Raw genomic sequence first — 25,695 nt, 5'->3', positions numbered from 1 at the left:
TCAGTTTATTTATTATTATCATTATTTTTTATATCTTATTTTCGGTCTTTCTCTTTTTCCTGTAGTTATATAATTTTCCCTTCACGTTTTTTTTTTTTTCTTCTTTTTTTTAGATATTTCTGTTTCTTTTATTCTCTTGACATGACATATCCCTTGTAGTCTTCTTTCAGCTTAGATAAATCTTATGATTTTTTCCCATCTAATTAAATTTTCTATTTTACAGTAGTATCTTTTTCTAAATGTGTTATTTCGATACTCCATACATTGTTCAAAGTTTTAAGTAATTTTTTTTTGGATAAAATCCAGGTTTCAGACCCATATGTTTCGACCATGTGATTTTCCAGGCCAATAAAAATGCACCGACAATAATGGTACCACCGCGTCAGGCTATTATCTTTTTATATTATATATATATATATATATATATATATATATATATATATATATATATATATATATATATATATATATATATATATATAGATAGATAGATAGATAGATATCATTGTATACTATTATAATATTACTGTATTCTATCTTTATATACTACGTATCATCAAGTATTTAAGTAACTTGATTTTTCTGCACGTTATTATGACGTTGTTATGTTATCCTAAATTTATATTTTCTACTGCCTCTTTGACATATATATATTTCGATTACACGTCCTTTGCGGTATAATCAGTAAGAGACTAAAGTGCTCAAGAGTACTTATCCTTTTTGTTGGCCTGGGCACACCTTTTCCATCAAGAGACAGGTAAATTTATGTATACTAAACTATCTTTTGCAAAATAATTAGCGTGGCTAAACTCACAGGTGTCGAGTTAGTTCCTTACACAATACTTTAGTTTTCAAAGAAGCGAAAAGGGGAGATCACGGTTCAATGGTACATTACTGGAAGGGTGATCGTTTTTCGAAGCTTTTGTGAAGCCTCGTTATTTAGGAACACCTATGAATAGAAATCTTCAGCACTTCTAAAGGCTCAATTATTTAATTTATTTTAGCATGATCATGTAACTAAAAGTGATTAACATACCACTCATCTCCTTTTCTGTATATAAGAACGTGCAAAACTGTCGAGTTTTCAAACATTCGTTACCATTCGTTGCGATGCGTCGTATTAGTAACAGCAGCAGGCTTGTCCTTGTGGCAAGTGGCATTTGAACCAACCAACCAACCAGTTTCGTATAGTGGGGTTTTTCTCCTTTATGGGTGGCAGATATGAAGCTCAACTTTCACACTTTCTTCATGTAAAGCAATTAAGTGAATGATAAAGTATAAGAGCATTAGAAAATAGTCGTTTAAAAAAATCGCAATATTTATCTGATAATTTTGAAATTTTTGCAAGCTTTAGTCATTATAAATTTAAGTCTATGCACGAAATATAAAAAAAAAATATCTTTATCAATTTTAAAATCACGTTCCTTAAAAAAAAACGAAAAAAAAACTCTTAATTGCGGAGTTTTAAGCGATAATGTATCCAATGGAAATTTTTCGATTGTCAAATATTTTATAGTGGCAACATGTTGAGGAATTTTTTATTTTTTATTTTTAAACATATATTTTTATCCTAAATGTATAGAATCTGAAGAACAATAAATTTATTTTTAATGTTTGAGTTTTTTTTTAAGTTGTTGTTGTTCATTTACGTCGCACTAGAGCTGCACAATGGGCTATTGGTGACGGTCTGGGAAACATCCCTGAGGATGATCCGAGGACATGCCATCACAATTTTGATCCTCTGCAGAGGGGATGACACCCCCGCTTCGGTAGCCTGACGACCTGCTCGCGAAGTCGAGCACTTTACGGTAGAACAGTTTAACGAGGACCAATACCGCACACCCTCGGTCCCTACACTGGCTGATCCAAGTGGTCACCCACCCGCACACTGACCGTAGCCAGTGATGCTTGACTTCGGTGATCTGCTGGGAACCGTATCTTAACGATCAGTCCACTGACAATACGTTATTAATCAAACACCTGCTGTAAAATATTATCTAAAGAACAATGTTCCATTAAATATTAAGAAATTGAATCTTTGTTTTATTTTTTTAACTACTGCAGAAAACTAAGTTATAAAAAATCAAAGTATCGTTAAATTGCGACCGGGTGCAGTCGAGTCGTTTTTGTGGCATAAAACTCTGCATTATATATAATGGGAATAAACAACAATAAATTGAACGAAAATAATGTAATAAACTCATTCAGAGATAAGTTTAATAAATAAAATAAAAAATATATACTTCACGCTTATTGATCACATGACCATGTGTTACATCTCCAATACCAATAAAAACAGAAGGGGAAAAAAACTTTTTTCAGTTAAAAATTAGTTTCTAGAATCAATATTCTATAGATAAATAAAGATGCGGGTGATAAAGTAGTGTTCTCAGTTCAGAATGTAGATTAGCAACACAGCTCTATATTATATATATCTTACAACTCTAATTCATACATTTTATAATGTATTTTGATTGAAGAAACAGTTGTTGATCCACGTGATTTTTTTTTTTTCTATTGATTCCTTTAGAAGACCCAAATATTCGTTGATTCCATTGATTTTTTTGAATTATATTAAAAAATTATCTGTAAAACATTTATCAATTGTAAGCTTAAATATGCCTAAAATAAGTTTAAATATTAAGCTGTTTTTACCTAATGAAAATAATATTATTGGAAAAAGATATAAAATCACTGTAATTAAAGCGTATAACGATTGAAACAAATCGCATATGCGATATTTAAGCTATGCCAAAACAAACTTACGATTAAAAGAAATAGCAACAAGAACCGAAGAAAAAAGAACAAACCAAAAAATTACATAAATCGAGTGAATGAACAGCCCCAGTTTCGCCGCGATTCTTATGGTTTTTAATTTTTTGTACTATTTTAAGATCGATTTAATCCGAATATTTTAAGATAATATTAAGGTATCCGACTACCTTCGGGACAAAATTTTTGAAAAATAAATATTTTCCACAACATTATTGTAATTTATATTGTATATTAATTTAAATAAACATATTTAATAGTGAAAATTTAAATATACAGGAAATTTTTTGTTTAAAGAGTATTTTTTAGATAATTTTAATGAAAACTCATTAACGGAAAACACTACTACACAAAAAACTATTGTACATACAGCTAGCAAACTTTTTGAGCCGTTTCGTATGACCCTCTGAAGTGTTATGAACCTCAACTTAAATGATATCATGAAATTAAAAAAATTTATGGAGTGTTAAGCATATTTTTCCATTTTTTTTCACATTTTCTTTACATTATCAACTGCAAAATATCTCATAAAACAAAAAATAATGCAGTTATCTGAATTCTGGAGGTCTGTTATATAACCACGAATACAAGAAACAATCTCTGAAAGTTTGAAGACAAATTTATAATAATTAGTTAAGTTATCTTGTTTTCCGTAGACAAAAAACAGCAAAATTTTCATTTTGAGAAAAACACAATTAAAGTTTATAATTACATTTTTTCTAAAAACTATGAATGTTTGTCGGTAGGAAGTTATTATATTTTATAGGGGGCACATTCCTTCACATATTTTCTTAGTTTTATTTAAAGTATTTAGCGATATTTAACGTAGCGATATTTTAACGTATTATTTAGCGATATTTTAAAGTATTTAGTGAATAACATCAAAAGTCTACTACTTATAAAGCATTTAACGCAGGAACAATTTTTTATTAAACAACCATCTTACTGTATTTTCACACTTTACTATATATGTCTAAATATAGTTTTTATTAATAATTAGAAGTAAAAAAATAATTTTTATAATATTTATAATAGCACAAATCTAGAATTTTCTTCTAAATGCAATTTGTTATCATAGCAAACCGGACAACATACTGAAGTTAATATAATCATCAGGATCTCAATATCAATTATTCGATTGCCACACAAATTGTTTTTATCCAAAAGGATCAGTTCTTTATTGACATCCATAGAAATCGATAATTTTGAAGAGCTTGAAGTAATAGATTCATCTGCTTTACACAATTTTGAAGAAATGGTATAATCAACTTTACTCAAATCATCGCTTTTGTTGGCATGCTGATTACCGTAATATTTACGTTTCTTAGATCGAGAAGTACGTCCTTTATCCATCTCAATAAATTTATCAAAATAAATAACAAATTTTTTTGAAAGAAGTCAATAAATTTCTTCAAAACAAATCAAAATCAAGATATAGAAAGTACGCTTCAAATGTAAACTAACTATCAGAAAATATGCTATTTTTTCATGTTACCCACAAACAGTAACCACGAAACGTAAAATCTAATTAAAATATAATTCAGATTATTAGCTGAGAGTTTAAGAGCTTTTAAAAATTAAATATCTTGGAAAAATAAACACACAAATAGAAATGAAACCGAAACTATTACCTACTACCGGTTTCATTTTTGTAATTTCCGGTAAGTTAGACAGCCGTCGTCTGTTACTAAAATAGCTATAACTAAAGTTCTGCTTGACGTGCATTCAAAAACAAAACAATTTTGAATGCACGTAACAGTAATAGTCTGCCTTCCAATGTTCCATGGTTGGGATTCGAATCCCAGCGATGGCTGGTCAGTGCGAATCCGGCTTGCACCAGCTAGCAGTGTTGACGTGAAATATTCTCAGTGGTAGACGGATCATGGGTTCGAGTCCCTTTGCCGTCAGGCTAACCGTGGGAGGTTCTCGTGGTCTATTCCTATCCATGTCACGCAAATGTGGGTTAGTTCCATAAAAAAATCTTCCACAGAGGTAGATTTCTCCCAATACTTGATCCAGGAGTTCCCTTGTCTTTCGGATTGGGTTCAAGCAAAATGACAAGACTACGGAGTTTAATATTAGAAGTAGTAAACCCAAATTTGGGTCGGCTGTTCAACGATAAATATAAAAAGGTAATATTGAAGAAAAGCAATCACTTCAAAGATACGAAAGATAACTCAAATTTTTCTGTGAAGAGATGTATGTCTGTGAGGAGAATCAACTTTTTTGGGCACAAGATATATTTGACAAAAAAGTGCCCTTTCTTTGCTTTATGTGTCTTTCCCAAAGAATATTTTAGAAACAGGAAGCATATAAAAAGATAGTAATTCAGGCACTCAGTGCAAAGTAAAAAACGGAACACCCAAAATATCTTTTGATCTGATGATCGGATTTTTACTTACTATGACTCAATCTTAATGGTTCAAGGCCTAACTTAAACAAACTTTTTGTTATGACCGGATTTTATTTTTTTTAGGTAATTTTTCGCTTCCTTGACGCCTGATTGGTCAAAGCGCTTGAAAGCATCAGCTTCCTTCGACTAATGAGAGAAAACTTTTTGGTGGTCACTCTCAGCGAAAATTGCCTGCTGATTAAATGTTTTTTTTTTTTTTCTTTTTCTTTCTTTCTTTTTTTCCGCATCAGTGAAAAATCTCTTCCAAGATGAATGTCTGTAGAACATGAGTCGCCAAACTTTTTTGATCATCGACGACTACATAATTTTTTGAAATCTCCATCGACCCCCATAAAAGTAATTTTCTGTTAATTAAAATAAAACTATTAGATACTGTGTTTGTACATTTATTTTATGATTTTAAACATTTATTAAAGTAATAGTAGATTGTGTAACATTAGTTTTAAGAAAAATATATTAAAGTTGAAATTTAATTACCTTAATATTTATTAAATAGTGAGTAATTATAAGTAAGTAGAAGTAATAAGTAAAGTCACTACAAATTTATTGCTTCTTAATCAATGAGATGGGTGTGTCTGGTATTTTTTTGCAAAGTTCGCTATATTGGGTTCAAAATTGGTCAATTTTAATCCTAAATCCCCTCAAAACTCCACATTTAATTTATTTCCGTACTTAGTTGAGATTGAATTTACGTGACTGAAACCGGCTTCAACCATATAGGAACTTGGAAATGCTAGCATAAATGGCTGAGCTATTTCGTAAAGTTTTACATATTTTTGCATTATGTTTATATTTGTCCAAAATTTGCTTATTGTTAAATTTTTAAAAAGCGTCTTTGCTACAAGATCCGATAATAATTTAGCAAGCTCATCTTGCAGTTTTGTCTCGGGCTGTACTAATCCATATTATTAATGCTTACCTTCTTTTTTACATGTATTGATAATTAAAATTGATATCTAAACTAAACGAATGGTTTTATCAAAACAATAACTAATTATCAAAAACTGTAAAAGTTTTAATAATGACACTGCAAATATTTAACACTATTCACAGTTTGCAAAGATAGCTGAAACTGCATATGATATTTGTGTTTTTAAAATCAATACTCGTCACATGTGACATTTGGACAAGCACGCATAGGCATATGACTTATGAACCAGCTTGCTTCAAGCGAATAAATATATGTTTATTAATTTTTGTTTTATAAAGAAACTGATATTAAGTCAATTACAAAAAAATTCACAAATTTTACATACAACAGTTCTTAATACGCAAATCACACAAATTACGTATTTGCGTATTAAGAGCTGTTTTTTCTTCGACTCCCAATCGACACTTCCTATTCGAATCGACCTCCTGTCTCAGATCGACCCTAGCTTTTGCTGAATAGACCCCTGGGGATCTATATAGACCACATTGGCGACCTCTGCTGTAGAGGATATCGTCTCTATCCGGTGACTTCTTTCCTATTTAACACGTTGAATGTCACGCTAATTTTACATGACTTGCCCGTCTGATCAAAATGATTTTCTCAGTATGTATTGCATTCATTTCTTCAAACCATTCTAGTAACGATAATAATATTAAAAAAATTAAAAGCATTAAAAATTTACTCGAATTATGTGTTTCCAATATTCTTGGCTTCGTCGGTCACCGGTGATCTCTGTGGTGCTACGAACAAATTGAGTGCCGGTGACCCCCATGGCACTCAACGTAAAATAAAAGCCATCTTGGCACACTTATTGGCATATGCATTATTTCCAGAACTTTTTGTTACAATTCTTCACATTCTCCTACGAGTCCACATTTATATCCCTTTGATGAATTACAGATAAAATAAATAAACATATATTTCTTGAAGAATTTATAGAAACTTTCTTCGCATTTCGTTACTTCACTCAAAAATATATCTAATAATTATTGAATTTAAATATTTACGCGTTTTTTCCACAAATGTCTCTAAACAAATGCTAAAAAAATTATTTTTATCATTATAGTTTTATGTATTGCATATATTGGTGCATTTGAGTGATTGAGCATATGTTCTTGAATAAGAATTTTCTATACTTAAAGTTTGTAGTTTAACACAAGCTAATTTGTGCCCATTTCAGTTTTAGTACTTCGCTGAACTAAAAACTATTAAAGCACATTGTTACGTTTTTATTATTTTTATAATGGATATTTAAACAACAGGTATTAATTAATTACAGCTTAGGATAAAGATGCGAAAACTTTTTGAGTGAAGGGCCACTTGCAGAGCAGGTTGACTAATGAAGGGCAGCACGCACATTTAGTCATGTTGGTGACAAGTATGATAATTTTTATGGTAAGATTGGTGTTCAGAACAATAAATATTTTCATCAGTAAGCTTAGTAACATATTCTCCGAAAAATTAAATACTTTTAATTATCAAAATTCATTCAATAAAAAAACTTAGTTTGTTTATGTATTGTTTTTTTTTTGCCTTCATAATTACCTATCAATTATTATATATATATATATATATATATATATATATATATATATATATATATATATATATATATATATATATATATATATATATATATATATATATATATATATATATATATATATATATATATATATATATATATATATATATATATATATATATATATATATATATATATATATATATATATATATATATATATATATATGACGCCCGGTGGCTGAGCGGTAGCGCTTCGCGCTGTCGTGCCACAGGTCCCTGGTTCGATCCTCGGGCCGGGCAAGGTTGACTCAGCCTTTCATCCCTTCAGTGGGTCGATAAATGAGTACCAAGCATGCTTAGGAACTAAACACTGGGGGTTCCGCGTTCGGCTGACCACCTGACCGGAACATATGCTCCTGCACCCCAGAGCCCAAGGTCAAGAAAACTGAGATGGGCACAGTCGGCCTTGGCCCTCTTAATGGGCTGTCGCGCCACTGAGTTAGTTAGTTATATAGATAGATATATATATATTGAGATATAGATATATATTGAGATATAGATATATATATAAAACTATAAACTCAGCAAAAAAAAACAATAATGCTGATAGAATAAATATGTAAAAAAAACTACATAAATAACCTTTTTAATGAGTAAAGTAAATTCGAACTAATTAGTAATATATCGAAATTGTCTACCAAAAGAAAAGTTGAACCAGGACCGGAATAAATTTTTTTACATTAAAAAAAAATAATCTTTTTTGGTCGGTTTTTTTTTTTCAAAAAATCTGTGCGTGAAGGGGTTAAAGGCAAACTTTTCAGAAGAATTGGAAAAATTACCAAATGAGTAAAGAAGCAAATATATTTGTTTAAAAAAATTCCTTTCCTAAGGGGAGGAAATTTATCGTTCTGCTCAGATGGGAAAACTACCTTAGGAGAAAAAGCTATAATATATTTTTACTTTAAGTTGATTATCCTCAATGTAAGCTACCTCTTTAGTTTTTAATAATTTGAAATCGCATTTCAGAATAGAAAAAAAAATCAACTGATGAATATAAAAATGGTAGACTAATTTTCTTTTTATCTGAAATAATTTTGATGAATTAAATATTCAAGTTATCGGTCTTGAAAAAAGAGCACAGTTCCAGAGTAGGAAACTTGGTACTTAAAGAGCAAAATATTTTGATGAAAATACATATTATTCATTAACAATAGATATTTTTCTCTCAAGTAGAATACTTTTTGAATAATCATTTTTTTTTAAATTGCATATATTGAATTATAGTTAGGTTTTTATTTGGAGATAGAATCTCAATAAAACTTCCATATATTATATCTTAACTAATTTGTACCTTGTTTCTTTTAAAAAGGATGGTGTCTCTTTTGGGGGCAAAAAGAAAAAGTGGTAGCTCATGTATTTCATTAATATGATTTATTTTGCAGTTACATAATAGTTCTGTCTACTATGATGTATTAACAATATAAATATGTTTTTATGAACCTTCCTTTCGAAAACTGCAGTGGTAGGTAACAGAAAGATTTTTCCACTGAGATATCTGCATTATTTTTCATGTATAAAAATAAAATATTTTCGCAACAGCTCACTGTGAACTAACGTTATGGAGTTTGAAGTTTCTCAAATTCGAAACCAACGCTACATCATTGTGGCAATAAGGTTAGCTTTGCGCACTGGCCGTCTCTATTTCCCAGACAAGCTGCTACTCATCGATCTGAAGCTGGGTAGGCATCAAGACACCACTGAGGATTGAAATGACGTCACCCAGGTTAGACCCTCAGTGGTGGCTGGTTGGTACGAATTCTGCTCCCGGTTCACACTAACCACAATGCTGGCTAAAAATATCCTCAGTGGATCGTGGGTTAAAATCCCCTTGTCGTCGGGCTAACCGTGGGAGATTATAGTGTTTTTTTTCTCTCTCCAAGTAGCGCAAATGAGGTTTCATCAAAAAGTCCTCCACGAAGGCTAATTTGTCATAATGCTTGATCCAGGAGTTTCTTTGTCTTCTGGGCTAGTTTCAAAATTACAAGGCTATGGAGTTGAACATTGATAGTTGTAAATTGATAGTACCTGTCAGCTTGTTGAGGATTGGGAACATATTTTAATCCAGTGTACAAATTTTAAGCACATTAGAGAGAAATTTTTTCATTCACAAACCACCTACGAGTTTATAAAGCAGCATTGGTCAAACCCTAAAATAAAAAAGGGAATTGAGGAAATAATAAGAAAATTGTTTAGTAACAAGGCACCTCCCTGAATCCTGATGGCCTTTTGCTGCCTCTTGTTAGGAAAAATACACCTAAATCACGGCTAACCTGTTATGGTTCAATTATTACTTGAATTTTCTCTTAAAATGTTTTTTTGGAGCTTTAGTCTCATGTTTTGTCAATCTCTGCCCCAATGTGATTCCTCATTTTGAAAATTTTAATCACTTGTGTTCTTAGAGTTTTTATATATGGTATATATATGTCCTTTCTGTTTAAAAAAAATAATAATAATAATTACTGGAATTTGATAACTTTAGTACTGTTGTGCCAGCCATAATTATATTCTGAGTTACAAACATCCTATATTTTCCATGTGAAATTGTTTCCTTTTATTAACTTTGCACCCCTACTGAAGATGCGACATCAATATCTCTTCTGATTGTTACTGTTTATTTTCTTTGTAATGTTTGTTTTCTTAGTTTATTTCTAAGTAGCACTGTTTTCTGGATTTCATATTTAATATTCCACCTATTTGTTAAAACTCTAATTTGAAAATTTTGAATATGTTTGCTCATGTAATTGAGCTGTTACGCTCACTTCGAACTTTCGGAGTGCCCCCGGATGCTCCCTTACGGGGGCGGGACGGGCTTACGCTTGTTATTGATAGTTGTAAACTTAGAATTGGGGTCAGTTGTTCAACTCCGGTTATTAAATAAAATAAAAACAATTTTTACAAATTATTCGCACAAAGTTCCTAATTCCACTCTATTACACGATTCCACTCTATACTAATTATACTCTATACCAATTACTCTATACTAACTCTATACTAATTACTAATACTATAATTCCACTCTATTACACGAATTCAATTAAAATTGGCACAGCATTTGTGAATATTTACGTCACCTTTGTACCATCATGGTTTCACGTACAACGTCTGTTTTTGCTTTGGTGACGGAGATCGTTAAAACGGGAGCCAACTGCAAAATGTTATAAGAAAACCGAAAGATTTATCGGCAATGTGATAGTAAGCTCGTTGTATACTTAAACAAGCTTCATTAGTCTTTTTTCCCAGATTCAGGAGAAATAAAATAATAGTCCTTCTTTTTTCTAATAAAGTTTTTATAAAATTGTGAAGCTGGCATTATTCCGTATGGATGTAATCTCACTTTAACCACTCCACACCAGCCGCCCTAAAGAAGTAAAAAAAGAAAAATTTTTTATTAGTTTTACAAAGAGGCATTTATATATTCTTTTAAATTATTTTAAGCAGTATTAAAATACTAAGACAAAGTCCAATAAAATTAGCTCACAAATACAGATTAAAACCAAATTACAATCTTTAGTAATCTTTCAATAACTAGTAACCACATGCTGATATTTTCGAAATAACCATGATAACAATTAGTGATCAAAATTTTTCCATGTCGAAACGGTAAAAATAGTGGAAAAGATTTACAGCGCCATTTGGTGGAATATTTTTGAGTTAAAAGCCGAAATTCTGGGAAGAAAACGTATGCGCTGCTACATGAATTTCAAGCAAAATTTGTTACTTTGATCTAAAACCGATTTCTTGTCATTGATTTTTAAATACAGTAAGTCTAATTTAAGAAATACTCTGTAGAATTGTTTAATTTATCATCAAAGCAACCAAAAATACTGAACTAAGTATCTGTAAATAATTATAAATGACTAGTTATAAGAAAATGATGCATTTTAGGTGCTATATTCGCTTAATCAGAAAAAGTATAAAGCATAAAAAGAAACACAAATTTTATCCTTTTTTGCTTCGAAATGAAATATGAGTAACTTCCTCATGGCTCACCAAGTTTTCTGTCCCATTATTAAGTATTTCGAAATTAACCTACTGATTAGTATAGTCTTAAAATGAAAAGAAAAAAACATTTATAGAACTGCAAGAACAAAATTTTCTCTGTCTTATAGTTTTTAGCAAAACTTTTTGTTGAAATGGAATATTCTCAGAAGCTTCGAAAAAAAACAAAGAAAAATTTGGGGGGAAATCGCAGTGCTTCTAGCTTTGCCAAGAACAAGCGAAAAGTCACAAAAAAATGCAGACGTTCACTAACTATTTTTTAACACATAAAAATTAATTAAAATAAAAATAAATAAATTTTACAAACTGAGCTTTTTTTGCGCTTGGCTAACCGAAAAGAGCCTTTTTTTCAGCTGAAAAAACTACTAATTTTTTATACTAATATTAATCAATTTTTTGAAGTTTCTCAAAAATCATGTTCCCTATGGCTAAGGAGGCTAATTGGGTCAAATAGATAATCAGGTTCTGGGGACTTCATTTTCTTAATTAACTTCTATTACCGCGAAAATTCCTCCCACCTCTTTCGAATGTGATGTGCTCTAGGTTTTCCGTTTTAAGTCAGAGAAAAGTAAAATTACTCTCTCTCTCTCTCTCTCTTTTTTCTGCTTAAAAAATTTAATTTCGATGATTTATTTTATATTCTAAAGGCATGCATTTCGTTTTTATGGCCTTGTTCTTTTTTAGTGTAAAATTATAAGTTTTAAAATATGCTAAACTCACCTCGCATTTCACAAAAATGAGTTTTAATTTCTTGTAAAAGTATATGTATCCCGGAAATACGTCCTGCGTTAACAATGAAGTTATATTAAGTGTTTCAATTTCGTTTTTATACCAGCAATTGACGAACACCCTTTTTTAATCTTTCCAATAAGTAAAAACTAGGAACTGAAAAAATTGTGAAAAAAAATTTTACAATGAAAAAATTGCTTTCTTTTTATAAAGATTAACCCTTTAACTCAAAGTTTTTATTCTTCGTGATTTTTTCATTATTTTGTATTAATTTATGTTAAAATAAGTGAAAAGTGTTAGATTTAATATTTTAATTATTTATGGTTATGATGATTATTTATGGTTAACCCCGGTTTAAAATATACTAAACTCACCTTGCATTTCACGAAAATGAGTTTTAATTCCTCGTGAAAATATATGTATCCCGGAGATACGTCCATCGTTAACAATGAAGGAATTTCAGCTGTTTCAATTTCGTTTTTATCCAAGCAATTGACGAATACCACTTTTTTATCTTTCCAATAAGTATAAACTGGAAACTGAAAAAAATTTTTTAATTAAAATTATGTTAAGGATAAAAACACCACTTTCTACTTATAAAGATTAACCCCTCAACGCAAAGTTTTTATTTTTCATATTTTTTTCAATTACACTCTATAACAAAAAAATTGATGCACCAAGAAGGAGTTGTCCGATTGAAACGAAAAATGGTGGATAGGAAGACAATGTACAGAATAGTAAATGATAAAAATTTCAGAACAATTAAATAATTTATTGCAGAGTTATACAGTAACAAGTTCAATAAGGTGTTGACCCGCCTTTAACCAGGATACAAGCTGCCACACGGCGTGGCATAGACCGATAAAGCTACCGGATGGTCTCCTGCGGTATTTCCTGCCAAATTCTATCATCCAATTGTCGAACGAGGTCATCAACATTCCGTGCCAGATACAATCGCATTCCCATCATATCCTAGACATGCTCAATGAGAGAGAGATCTGGTGATCTGGCAGGCCAAGGAAGAGTTTGACAAGCTTGTAGACAGTTCATAGTAACACGTGCCGTATGTTGTCTGGCATTGACCTTCTGAAAAACCAGCCCAGGGCGCTGCAAAAAGAACGGTAGCGAAACAGGTCTTAGGATGTCGTCGACGTACCGCTTTGCAGTAAGTGTACCTCTAATGACGACCAAAGGGGTCCGGCTGTCAAAGGAAATGGCACCCCAGACCAAAATGCCTTGTTGAGGGCCGGTGTGGCGTGCAATAGTGAAGGCAGGATCCCCCCTCTGCCCTGTGCGTCTCCAAACACGTCTTCGATGATCGTCAGGGCACAGTTGGAAGCGGGATTCGTCGCTAAAGACTATACGTCCCCTGTCGTCATCATTCCAGCCATATCTGTTCAAAACATTCATGCATGCGAAATTTCAAAGCAGTCGGAGGATTGCTTCTTGGTGCGTCAATTTTTTTGTTATAGAGTGTTTTTTGTATTAATTTGAGTTAAAATAAGGGGAAAATATTATATTTAATTGGGATGTAGTTGCCATGGGCACGCGTCGTATAAGTGGGGCCACAGGAACACTGGTCCATGGGAAAAGAAAATCAGGAGTCGTGGATTCTTCACATTAAGTTAGTCATTTATTTCAGGAAGGAATCACAATTCAACAAAAGAACATCTTCTTTGGAAAAGGAGCACTGGATTACCTCGTGTAATTCATATTCGAGAACACGTGTCTCCTTCTCTGCATGCTCGGCTGGCTATACCTCAAAAATCAATATATAAAATTATACTATATCCTAATTACTAGATTCGCAACCTTAACAATCTATGGACAATCATGAAAATCAGAAAACGAGCTCGCAGAGAAGGAAAGAGGATCTTACACCAAAAATTTCTCGTTCACCAACACCGAGCGTAAACACACTTCGAATCGTTGAATGATAGCGTGCATCCGGGGAACCGGCTTGGCTTAACTCCCGGTTGTAGTTAAGATAAACTAGGTGCAAGGCACCGTTAAAAATTAATGTTTTTAGATTTAGAAGAGAGCAAGACTGTTTCAAATTTGGGTGTATTGTGATAGCATCATCACAAATTTTAATTATTTGTAATTATGATTTATGGTTAACCCCAGCAAAAAAATATGCTAAACTCACCTTGCATTTCACAAAAATGAGTTTTAGTTCTTCGTGGAAGTAGATGAATCCCGGAGATACGTCCACCGTTAACAATGAAGGTATTTTAGCTGCTACAACTTCGTTTTTATCCAAGCACTCGACGAATACCACTTTTTTATCTTTCCAATAGCTAAAGACTGGAAACTGAAAAAAATTTTGAATTAAAAAAATTTTAACATAAAAAAACACTTTATAAAGATTAACCCTTTAAACCAGAATTTTTTATTAAACAAACATTTCATTTTATATTGATTTAGTTTCTCCATCCTCTGAGATTTTCTACTTGTGTAAAATAATGAATGTTTTAAAGGTAAATAATCAGGGAGCGATTAACACGTTCACGCTAGATTGCATACCTGCTGACTCTTCTGGATTTTCCTGAAGATTTTATTTTCATATTTAAAGTGGTAGTAATTATATACTATTTTTTTCTTTTATAATCTTAATTTTCAAATGATATTGATCACCACTATTCTTACAAAAATTAAGCACATATATTAATATGCGTTACTGTCATGGTTGTCAACTTAAGTTTTCTCAAATACAACGTATTTGTTTGCTTAAAATTGAAGTTTTAATTCCATTTTAATACCACTGGGAAAAATAATAATGGAAGGGATTAAAAGTTGGCAGGTATGAGATTGTCTCATCGGGCGGCTCACCGGAGTAAAAACTGGTAACAAATAAATTTCATTATTTAGTTTTTATTCCGGCAATAATAAATCTACCATAACTACCAATTGTTTTTAACGGATGCAATTTTCACATTGAATTGCTTCTTCGCCGTGATAAATTTCCTCACAGTGAAATGTTATTGTTGAAAATAGATTAACTCCTCCCGAATATTATCTAATATTGAAATAGTTCTTCTACCAGTATTTTTTCTTTTCCGTCCCGCTTTCAGGCACAACACCCGGCGTGAACGTGTTAAAACAAATTCAGGCCCAAGGTCCGTAAAAGTTTCTTGGCTTCTAACAAAATATTTCAAAAAGAAATTTCTGAAGAGTGGCCCTAACAATAAAAAGAATCGATTGAACTGCATGATTCAAAAGAAACTTTCTAAAAAATTTTGAAAGCAGACAGTTGAAAAATTTTTTTCTAAGGTAAAGTTTACGCAACTAAATATTAAGGCAAAATATAAAAGGTGAGAAAATAAAAAAAGTTTGGTGACTACAAACAAGTGAAATCGGAGATTTTTGCTAAAAGTCACTGATTAGCTGAATTATTTTAAAGATTGTAGCCTTCCATCGACAGCTTTGCATATTCATTAAGAATAAGCTTTTAGTTCTTGTTGACGCTAATCATTTATAAGAGATTTAGCGAATTTGCATTCTCGTTGCAATTGCTTAAGCCGTTAGAGTAAAAATTGCACCAACTAAAATTCAGCTGTACTTTCGAATTTGATAAGTGCTATGTTTACACGAGTGTGGTTTATCACAATATAAAGAAAATTTGAAATAAAAAAAAATGCTTTTTATGAGAAAAAACTGTTTCTTTCAATATTTAAAAAAAGGTAATTTTGTGGACTTTTTACTAATATTTGAGGCCCCCCAGAAAGTGCGGGCCCTAGACCCGTGCCTATTGGGCCTAGGCGATAATCAGGCCCTGTAAATAAGACTAAAATAAGAAGAAAGATAAGAAATTAAACTCACAATGTCCTTAAATGTGTTTAGTTTTCGCTGTATTAATTCCACTGTATCCTCATTCCAGTTAACACAACCTTGATAAGCTTCAAGTTTTGGAGCTGTAGAAAGAAATTATTCATAGCAATGAAATTCATTTGATCTCTGAAATATAATTCTATGCCAGCAATACTACAAAATTGTTCAAGGGGATACATATAGTTTGTCAACTGTAAGAACTCCCCCCACCACAAAGACTGAGGCCCCTTTTCTGCCATGGAAACAAGAATAGTGCATTTTAGGAAGGGTAATTTCACTTTATTCTAAGGTTAACACAATAGACCGAAGAAAAAGATTCCCTCTTTCTCGCCGACCCAAACCAAAACCTGTCCTAAATAGAGACCTCACACCCTTACTTGAAATAATTATATCTCGTTACCATAGTCACCGCCACGAATCCAGACTAATGTCTAATGCAGTCCTTATTTTAAACAAACTATAGCTAATGTTACGAGTAAAGAAAATGCATATGAAGTACAAGTAATTAGTGTTTTTTTCACCTCGGTTTCCTCATTAGCGATTCAGCAGATTTTCATATTATTTTTCTTCTTCGCTTTACCCATTAGTGCCCAGTCACAATGATTTAATATTAAAAAAATCACTTTTAGGAAAATAATATTAGAACACATTTGCTTAAATTCAATGAATATCCCCTTCTGTTACCTGTCACTTTTGTTTTAATCAAAGCACAGTGGTTTAACTTAAGATTCAAATATTAATATTTATTTAATTAACATGTTATGGTAGACAGAAATATCTTGTTTCTGCTACATAAATCTTAATAATAGATAACTTATACTATCATTTTTTTCTGTTAAAAAGAACTGTACTTTTTAAAGAGCGCTATTGCATGGGCTGCCAACTTTCTACGCTTTCTGAAAAAAAAATTCAAGGGGAAGCCAAGTATATGTTTTAATGTACTATTCTTTGTTTCGTAAATTAAATTTAAAGTTATTTTTCAGACCACTATTTTTCAATTATTCAAAAGTTCATATAAAACGCCGCTTAAAGTACTTTCATTGTTGGACAAACTCTCCTCTCTGCACCAATGAAGCCCGGCTACCGCCCCATTTGTAAATTTTGCAAATATCTTTTCTTTTGTAAATATCTTATTGTTTTTATTACCTTATGTACTCTTTGCGCCTTATATTTAACCCAGATTTGATTTCCTAATTGTATTTACATGCGATTTAACAAATGTTAAGTACCGCACCTCCCTTCCTTTCACCTAAACTCGATGAAGGAGCAGATATCCGCCTAGGATAGGCTCTCCGAAAATACTTGAATGGTTTGTACTTTTATTGTAGTGAAGCTCATAAAAAATTAGCAAAATGGCTGAAAAATCTGAGAGCTTTAGTTTTTAATTGTCTACCACAATCTAAAATATTCTGTCAATAGTGTTGCAGCTGACAGCTCTGCTATTACATTGAATAATTATTTGAATCCCTTATTGTACATACTTTTTCGAGCAGAATTCTGAATAAACATATAAAGTGCTGTCACTACAGAACATTCTACATAATAATTTATAATTATACTATGTAATTTTATTATTACTAATTCTTCTATACTAAAATAACGAATGACTCGTAGTTAAATATAATGTAAATGGCTTCCGATTAATATGTCAAACGTATATATTACATAGTTTCATGCGTAATCTAACAAATAAATTTAGTTACTTTATAATAAACATACCATATGTCACACCTTCTTCAGGCTGAGGAGAACTTGAATTAATGGAATTTGGTAAATCCTTCAAAGTTCGCATTATCTACAAGGAAAAGTTTCATATAATGAAGGGAAACCAAAACTTTAAGACAGAATAAATAAAATCCTAATAATCAGGAGTACTATTCATATATTTCAAGACTGGAATACTTCAATATTAACTATGGACGCCCCATACACTTGGCGACATCGCTTAGCAGTGTTTTTTCAAAGCACTTTCGCATATTATTGCTTGTGGGCAACTTTTCCAAAAAAAGAAAAAATGGAAGCAAATTGTAGTTTGTAATTCGCTACCGTTTTTCTTAAAAATGTTTTGTCGAATTCGGAGCAGTTCGTATCGTTGCATTAAAACATAATCTGAGTTACCATTAGAACATGGGTTCCCAAAGTGGTCCAGGTGGACCCCCAGGGGTCCATAGGAGACCACACGGGGGTCCACGTAGACGTGAAAAGAAAACAAGGGTTCACAAGTTGTAAGTGGGGATCCACGAAAAATTTTCTGGTTTTCGTAATAAAGAACAAAATTTTTGGCTTGGATTTACCTATCAACGTAGGCAGGTAGCATCATTCACTAGGTAGGTACTCAAAAATATTCGATACTCAGTTCAAACACAAAATTGAATAGATAATAATACAAGTGTACACCACATGTCGAGACTTGCAAAGTGCCGCCCGTGCGCCCGCTCGCATTTAAATACCCTGCACGATGACTTCAAAAATAGATTTGAAGATTTTCTGACGTTGGAAATATCACCAAGGATCATAACCTCATTTGATGAAACGGAACAGGCGTATGTGGTATTACAAGAGGAGCTACTTGAGCTCAGCACCAACGAGGAACTGAAGGTGAAATTTAAAAAAGGCTATCAAACATTTTGGCTGCAGACAGAAATCCCCGAAAAATATCCTGGGGTGTGGGAAATTGCGAGAAAATTTTTGATAGCGTTTCCCTCGTCATATCTTGTCGAAAGAAGTTTTAGTGCCGTTTCCAACCTGTTGACAAAAAAAAGGAGCAGGTTGAACATCACAGAACGGGGAGATTTGAGATTACTTCGTACAAAACTGAAGCCAAATATTGATTATTTGCTGTCAATTCATTAAGTACATCTGTCTCATTAAAAGTATGACTATTTTTTATTCTTGATTTACATTTCAGAGTTCATTGTTTATTTTTTGTCAATTGTTTGTAATAATAAATGTTTATAATTTTGTATAACCACAAGTATTATTTTAATAAATAGGACACAAGAAAATGTGCTACTTTTTTTTTCTTCTTAACATCCCCAATTTAGGGTGATATTTTTAAGGAGTTTTGGGAATGCAGTAGAAATGTAGCAGTCTGACAAAATTAGTAAAACTTTGAAAGTGGTCCACGAGAAAAAAAAAGTTTGGGAACCTCTGCATTAGAAGAAAGCATAGAAAGTTATCAGCCCTGAATATCATAGGAGAATTCTTTTCTAAAGTCTAAGTGTCATAAAGAGAAAGAAATATCCAGTATGAATAAACTATCACTTTTTTTGTATAAGTGTTTTTCATATATATATCGATTACTTTTGCAGCCTGGTATTAATGTTGTTGGTAAAATGTAGTATGGAAGTGTTTCTTATTAACATGGGGATTTTTTCTTTTTAAAGGAATCTTTTAGGATGCCATTATAAGATGTAATTTGGTATAAAACTAATATTTTGAAAGCTTCGGTTGAGCAAAATAATATTTATACACACAAACCACAAGCTTCGAAGTTTAAAAACAAAAAAACATTATGATTTTTAACAGAAAATTGCACATTTTCCACTATAAAATCCGGAAGCTGTAAAAACCCAAATTGCGGCAAATTTTATATTTTCAACTTAATATTTTACAATTGAAACTTGTCTGTAAAATGCGCAGACAAAAAGATAGAAGGTCCTTTTGATAATTCTCAATTTCTTAAAGAGTATTGAAAAATCTGTGTTGTTAACTATCGCAGATTAACTCAAGTAAAAATGATGATGAAAATTTTTTTACAACATCGTTTAAAAATTTCAGAGATTTTTCCTATCCAAAAAGAAGTGAATAAAGTTAAATTAAATTTATTTTTCCAATATATTATCTCTTTCATAAAAGGTTTATTAGAAACCCAATTCCATGGATTTAGAAAAATGAAAAGAATTGGTCGTGTATAAAGAAGAGAGACTATGAATGAAATAAATTATTTTGCATAGTTAAAAATTTGTTTTTCTGCATTTACATTTTGTTTTTCTGCCCCAAAACTATAAGACGATGTAGAAACTTTCTCATTTGCTTGCACTTTTCGTCTTCGTCGTCAGATTCAGAGCCTGCAATGCCCTTCTCAACGTGGTTTGTAACACCGTGTTCTAAATGGTTTTTATAATTTTGGTGCCTTTTATCACCCTCCCCCTATCCCCAGAATTTGTCTGTCGCATTTTAGAACATATATTAAAACACAATTCCAGGGCTATCAACTTTCTACTCTTTTTGTAAAAAGTCTTAATAGTGGTTTACTATGTTTATGTTTTACGATATTGTTTTTTATTCATATAAACTTATTTTCTACACCACTAAACATAAATAATTTAGAAGTTCATATGCAGCTCAACTTAGTTCCAATTCTTTGAATTAATTGAGGCGTTTAAAATGTTAGCCAAATTGCCAGAAATTCTGAAATCTTCGGTATTTAAATGTCTACCACTGAAAAAAATATTTTTCAAGAAGCGTGGTAGCTGGCAGGCCGGGAATTCGTCTAACTTATTACCATTTCAGCTCCTTTTTTCTTCAATACTTTCGTCAATTCTTCTACTGTTGTTCTATCTGGATCAGGTATTTTATAAGTTTCTTGCAACAAAATATTTCCAACATCAAATCTGAAAAACAAGAAGGTTCCAAATATCACTCGAAACATTACTTTTTTTAACTCAGCAACTAACTAACCAATTTTCTATAAGTTCTTCTAATATTTTTTTTTATAATGCTGTTAACCCACTGACCCGTTGGTCATTTCCGTAAACATTTTTCAAAAAGATGAAGACTGGTAACTCAATTATTTCCTTCTTGCAATTTATCTTACATTCACGCATTTACCTTGCTTATTAATAAGAGAGGAAACGTGTAATTGACATTTTCAGTGTGGTTCCAATCAGGGTAATTAAAAAAGAGATATCTAAACAAATCTAGATTTATTAGAAGGCTGGCTCCCTGTTTTTTTGCTCAGTTTGCCCGATTCAATTTACCGCAACCTTGTTCAAAATAAAAAATCATGCAAGCATACTCCAAACTAATTCGGTCTGGTTATGTTAAATATAAAGTGAAAGCAAAAGCAATTCTGTTACAATAATCGTTGACATAACCTCTTTAGTTATTTCCTCTGAATAATAAATACCCTTGAAAATGCCATTAACATGCTTCATCTCCTTAACTCTTCAAATATCTTTAGGAAATTAAAATAGTCTGTAAATTAGACCGACTGCCGAAGCTGCATTTGCCGATTTGATTTATCCGATTTTGCATTTGCCGATTTGATTAGTATAATCTAGAGTTCTTGACTCATGCAAATTGAAAAGAAGAGAAAGTGCCTGTGGTGTGGATGAAAAATAAGTCACAGATTCAAGGGTTGGACAAGAATATTGAAACACTTCTATACTAAATCTATGCAAACAATATATTTTTATCAGCAAATGTTTTCGAAGATTTTACATGGAAAAACTATTGCCACAATTTTAAAAATTGTGCTTGACGCTTTTAGAAATGGTGTCCTTTTTACCCATAAGGGCAGTGGTGGCCAAGAGGGTAGAGAATCTTACACTGTTCCGGAGGAGTCGGGGTTCGATCCTCGAAACAACTAAGATCCTCTGAGCACATGCGATAGACGTGGTCATAAAATCTGGGGAATCGAAAGTCCTATGGTCCGTCGCTGAGCAATACCATTGGTACAGGGATCTGCGGAAAATTCTTTTCCCCTTCAAGTCCATGTCTAAATAGAGGAAGGAACCTCACAAATCGGGATGGCATGTCCTCCGATCATCCTCAGGGATGTTTCCACGACTGTCGCCAATTGCCCGTTGTGCAGCTCTAGTGCGACGACGCAAATAAAACACCTATCGACCCTACCCTGCCAACTTTTACCCATGCTAAACCTGCATCGACCAAAGTGAGTGTAGGAAGTTAAAAGCATCTTTTTTTTAATTCCAATATAATTAAAAACAAACATTTTTATATAAATATTTAAATCCAGTGGAATGATTTCAAACTTGCTGATATTAATGCTAAAATAAAGTTATTAAATTCTTATCCTCATTTTGATCAATCCGAATTTCAAAGTGGTTCAAGCATGATCTTTCAAATTTTACCAACAGTTTAGCCATGTTAAATTGCTAAAAGAAAGATTGTTTATGGAGAGTTTGTACGGATGGTGTGTGAAGAAATGTAAACAATAACAATCTCGAGCTGTATGCCTGCTCTAATTCCGGTTGGAAAGTTTGCAGCTGCTTACTACATGTTATTCTGCGAGGCGATATTTTCAAACGGATCATTTTGTTTTCAATAAAGGAAATAAATTAGATAAATTCTGAGCTCAAATCTGCAGTATTTCATAAGATATTAATGTTATTGTGGAATTCTGTTGAGTTTGAAGTGAAAATTTGTTTTAGCTATTTAGAGATATATTGTTAAAAAAAGGTGACATGGTTGCTAGATTTTGAATAACTCGCTTTTTTGGCAGTATTGATTTGGCCTCTCTCCATTTGTTTATTACTGTTTGTCCGTGTTGCAAGCTGTGCACCATCTTACGTTAGTGTTAGCATATTGTTCGAGGAGTAAGATTAAGTTTAGTAATAAGTAAGCCCGGATTTTGATGACATTTGCATTTTTTTGCATTTTTGGACATTTTTTGTCTTTTAGAGCATTTTTTTAGATTTATAGGGCATTTTTCTTTAAATTTTGGGGCGTGTTTTGCATTTTAATGCATTTTTTAAAGTTTTTTGTTAATTTTTTCCAATTTTTATTATTTTTCATCAATATTCATTATTACACTGGCTTCCAAACAATGAAGAAAATCTATAGAATATTAACAGGTAAAGCAAAATCTTTTCAAATTGACGAAAAATTGTCAGTAAGTGAGACCGTCTTTTTCAAGTACGCACTTAAAACATCAGTAGACGTTGAAAGAAGCTTCTGCAGGAATGAAAATTTACTTTCAGACAAGAGACGCTCGTTTACATTTCAAATTATCAAAAAACATTTAATAATCCAATGTAATTCTGATATTTAGTAATATTATGAGATGGAAGTTGTTATATCCATTAAAGTTTCTATACAAAATAAAAATATTTTGGTGTCAATATATTTTCCTTTTTTTGTTATTTTAGGATATAAAACAAATTTTTCAAACTTTAATGAACGTAGAACAAGTATTGCATTGCTTTATATTTTTTAAATGACTCATAATAATTTTAAAGAGCAAAACATTTTTTAATTCAATTTTTTTACTTTATTTAAGGCATTTTTTGCGCAATTTTTGGATTTTTAAGGGCATTTTTTGCCCTTTTTAAGGGCATTTTTTGCACTTTTTAAGGGCATTAGTTGAGACTTTTTAGGTCATCAAAATCCGGGCTCTAGTAATAAGTATTCAAATACCACGTTTGCAAGAATCTTAAAACACAATGATCAAGTTGTGAGCCATATGGCTCTAAAATACACCGGAATCAGTAACCCGGAAGTATAAGTAGCATACAGCTTGCAGCGCTCCCTAGTGTCGAAAACACCATCTATAAAAGTGCTTCCATATTACGGCAAACAATTATATTTACATTTGTTTAGGTAATTGGATTACTAGTATCCTTAAGATTTGGAAAATTACAGGGGAGGCACGTGCATTCTAGCCTTATAGCTATGGCAGGTCTATGGTTATAAGTTCGTTCCGGGTTGACATTTCTGCAACTGCAAGAAATAGTGCTAAGTTGGCAAGGCATGAAATATGCAAACTTAGAAATCCAAATGCCTAAACACAATACAAAGCGTAAAGTATAGGTCTGGAAAAATTTTAAAAATCGGTAAAAAAATCCAGAGAAAACAGAATGTTTTATTTAATTCCTTGCAACCAAAAAAAAAAAATTTATTACTAAATTAAAGGAATGTGGGTGGATGTAAGAACTATCCAACTCAAATCTCCAAAAAACAAAACTTAATAAAAACCTATAAAATATCCAATCGTCTAATGAAGAATTTTGTTACAAAATTTTTCCAGACTGTGGAAAAAATTTTTAGAAGTCGATGTTTAGAATAATCATTTTATTTATATATTTATTTTTAAATAACGATATTTAGAATAATTTTTTTATAATTTTTTAAATGAATATTTAACTGATGAACCATACGACTAAGTGCTATCGTATGGTTCATCAGTTGATCATACGATAGTTTTTATTCAGAGTTTAAGTACTATTTTTTCAGAATATAGTCTGACACGTGCCTTTGACAGATCTTTGCGAAGACAGGTGCCAGCCTTCTTCAAAACCATTTAATTTTTAAAATAACTATTTGAACAGCTTGTATGATTACTTAAATTGGAGGTGAAGCAACGTAATGAGTGGATAGTTGAAGAAAAAACTAAAAGCTTGTATTTTCCCTTACTACTTACCCTATTATATTACTACTTCAAGGAAGAGGTACTGATTGAGCAATATTTTTCACGCGGCTATTATTTAGCGTATTTTCTTTTAAGTATAGACTGCAAACATTTTAATCTAGCCCAATTTTATCTTGACTCATATTTTTGAAAAAAATTAAATTTCTATAGAAAAAACAGAGAAATAAAACTAGAAAAAGATTCAAAATGAAATAGAAATTACATTTGAAGCAAGAGAGTAAATCAAGAAGCATGTTGAAAAAAATTCAGTCTAAAAATAACCTGAGAAAACGATTTAAAGATTACTCTCCTCAACAGGACAGAATTATCCTTATGAGCAGATGCGGCCCCACGGTCCTAAATAAAACATATTAAGATTGATTAAACTAAGATTAAAAGATTTCAATTTTAAGTTTTTTGGGCTGCAATTTTACAGGATTCGTAAGCACCAGGAAAAAATTAATAATTGGTATCAATTTTGTTAAAGGAACAGAAAATTTCTTCATATTAGCCTCCGATAACGAAATAAAATTAATGGACGCCACAGGCAACTAAAAAAGTAAAAATTCTCATCACATATCTTTAATTATTTATTCGTAATTACCACTATGACTTACATTTCAAATTATTTAAATTTAAAACAAAAACTTCCCTTGCACTATTAAAAGCTAATCGAAAAAACATGCTATAAAAAATTTAACTAATCTTGACATTTCTTAATAAAATTTTAAATTTTACCCGTGCTGAGAAAGCTGTGACCAAGCAATCCAGAAAATAGCAGTTCCCTTGTTTTGAGCTGAAGAGAATTGAGGGAAGTGTTGCATTTCAATGGGTCCCATCCCATTGTGACTGGCTCTGTAAAATGCCTGACTGGCAAAAATGGCTGACTTTTTGGCCAAAAAAGGAACTTATATTCTTCAGATATCGTGCAGAGATTTGTCCTTTAATTTCGCCAAACTTCAAATAAAAAAAAAATCTTCAAACAATCATTCCATTATTTGGCATCTCACGCTGCAACATATAAGTCCTGGAATGTGCTCTGTGGAATTCACAGTGTTC

General features: G+C 31.7%; 1 protein-coding gene across 2 annotated transcripts in view; it reads right to left on the bottom strand.

Moving 5' to 3' along the window:
* Window positions 1-10,701: 10,701 nt before the first annotated feature.
* Window positions 10,702-25,695, bottom strand: part of LOC107439034 (methionyl-tRNA formyltransferase, mitochondrial) — a 28,628-nt gene continuing 13,634 nt past the window's right edge. Inside the window, exons 6-11 of one of the 2 annotated variants that reach the window (XM_071182132.2) lie at window positions 20,770-20,878; window positions 17,982-18,057; window positions 16,254-16,345; window positions 14,581-14,745; window positions 12,806-12,970; window positions 10,702-11,061 (exon numbers count right to left, since the gene is read on the bottom strand). In XM_071182132.2, coding sequence (XP_071038233.1) covers window positions 10,927-11,061; window positions 12,806-12,970; window positions 14,581-14,745; window positions 16,254-16,345; window positions 17,982-18,057; window positions 20,770-20,878 — 742 coding nt within the window. In that variant the 3' untranslated portion in view covers window positions 10,702-10,926. The remainder of the gene's footprint in view (window positions 11,062-12,805; window positions 12,971-14,580; window positions 14,746-16,253; window positions 16,346-17,981; window positions 18,058-20,769; window positions 20,879-25,695) is intronic. The other variant, XM_087160908.1, reaches the window with a different exon arrangement.

This window comes from Parasteatoda tepidariorum, chromosome 4 (genome assembly GCF_982258835.1).
Source record: "Parasteatoda tepidariorum strain Cologne lab strain chromosome 4, Ptep-v5.0, whole genome shotgun sequence".
Lineage (NCBI taxonomy): Eukaryota > Metazoa > Arthropoda > Arachnida > Araneae > Theridiidae > Parasteatoda > Parasteatoda tepidariorum.
Note: the sequence above shows the minus strand (reverse complement) of the source record. Positions and strands in the feature narration are given on the sequence as shown.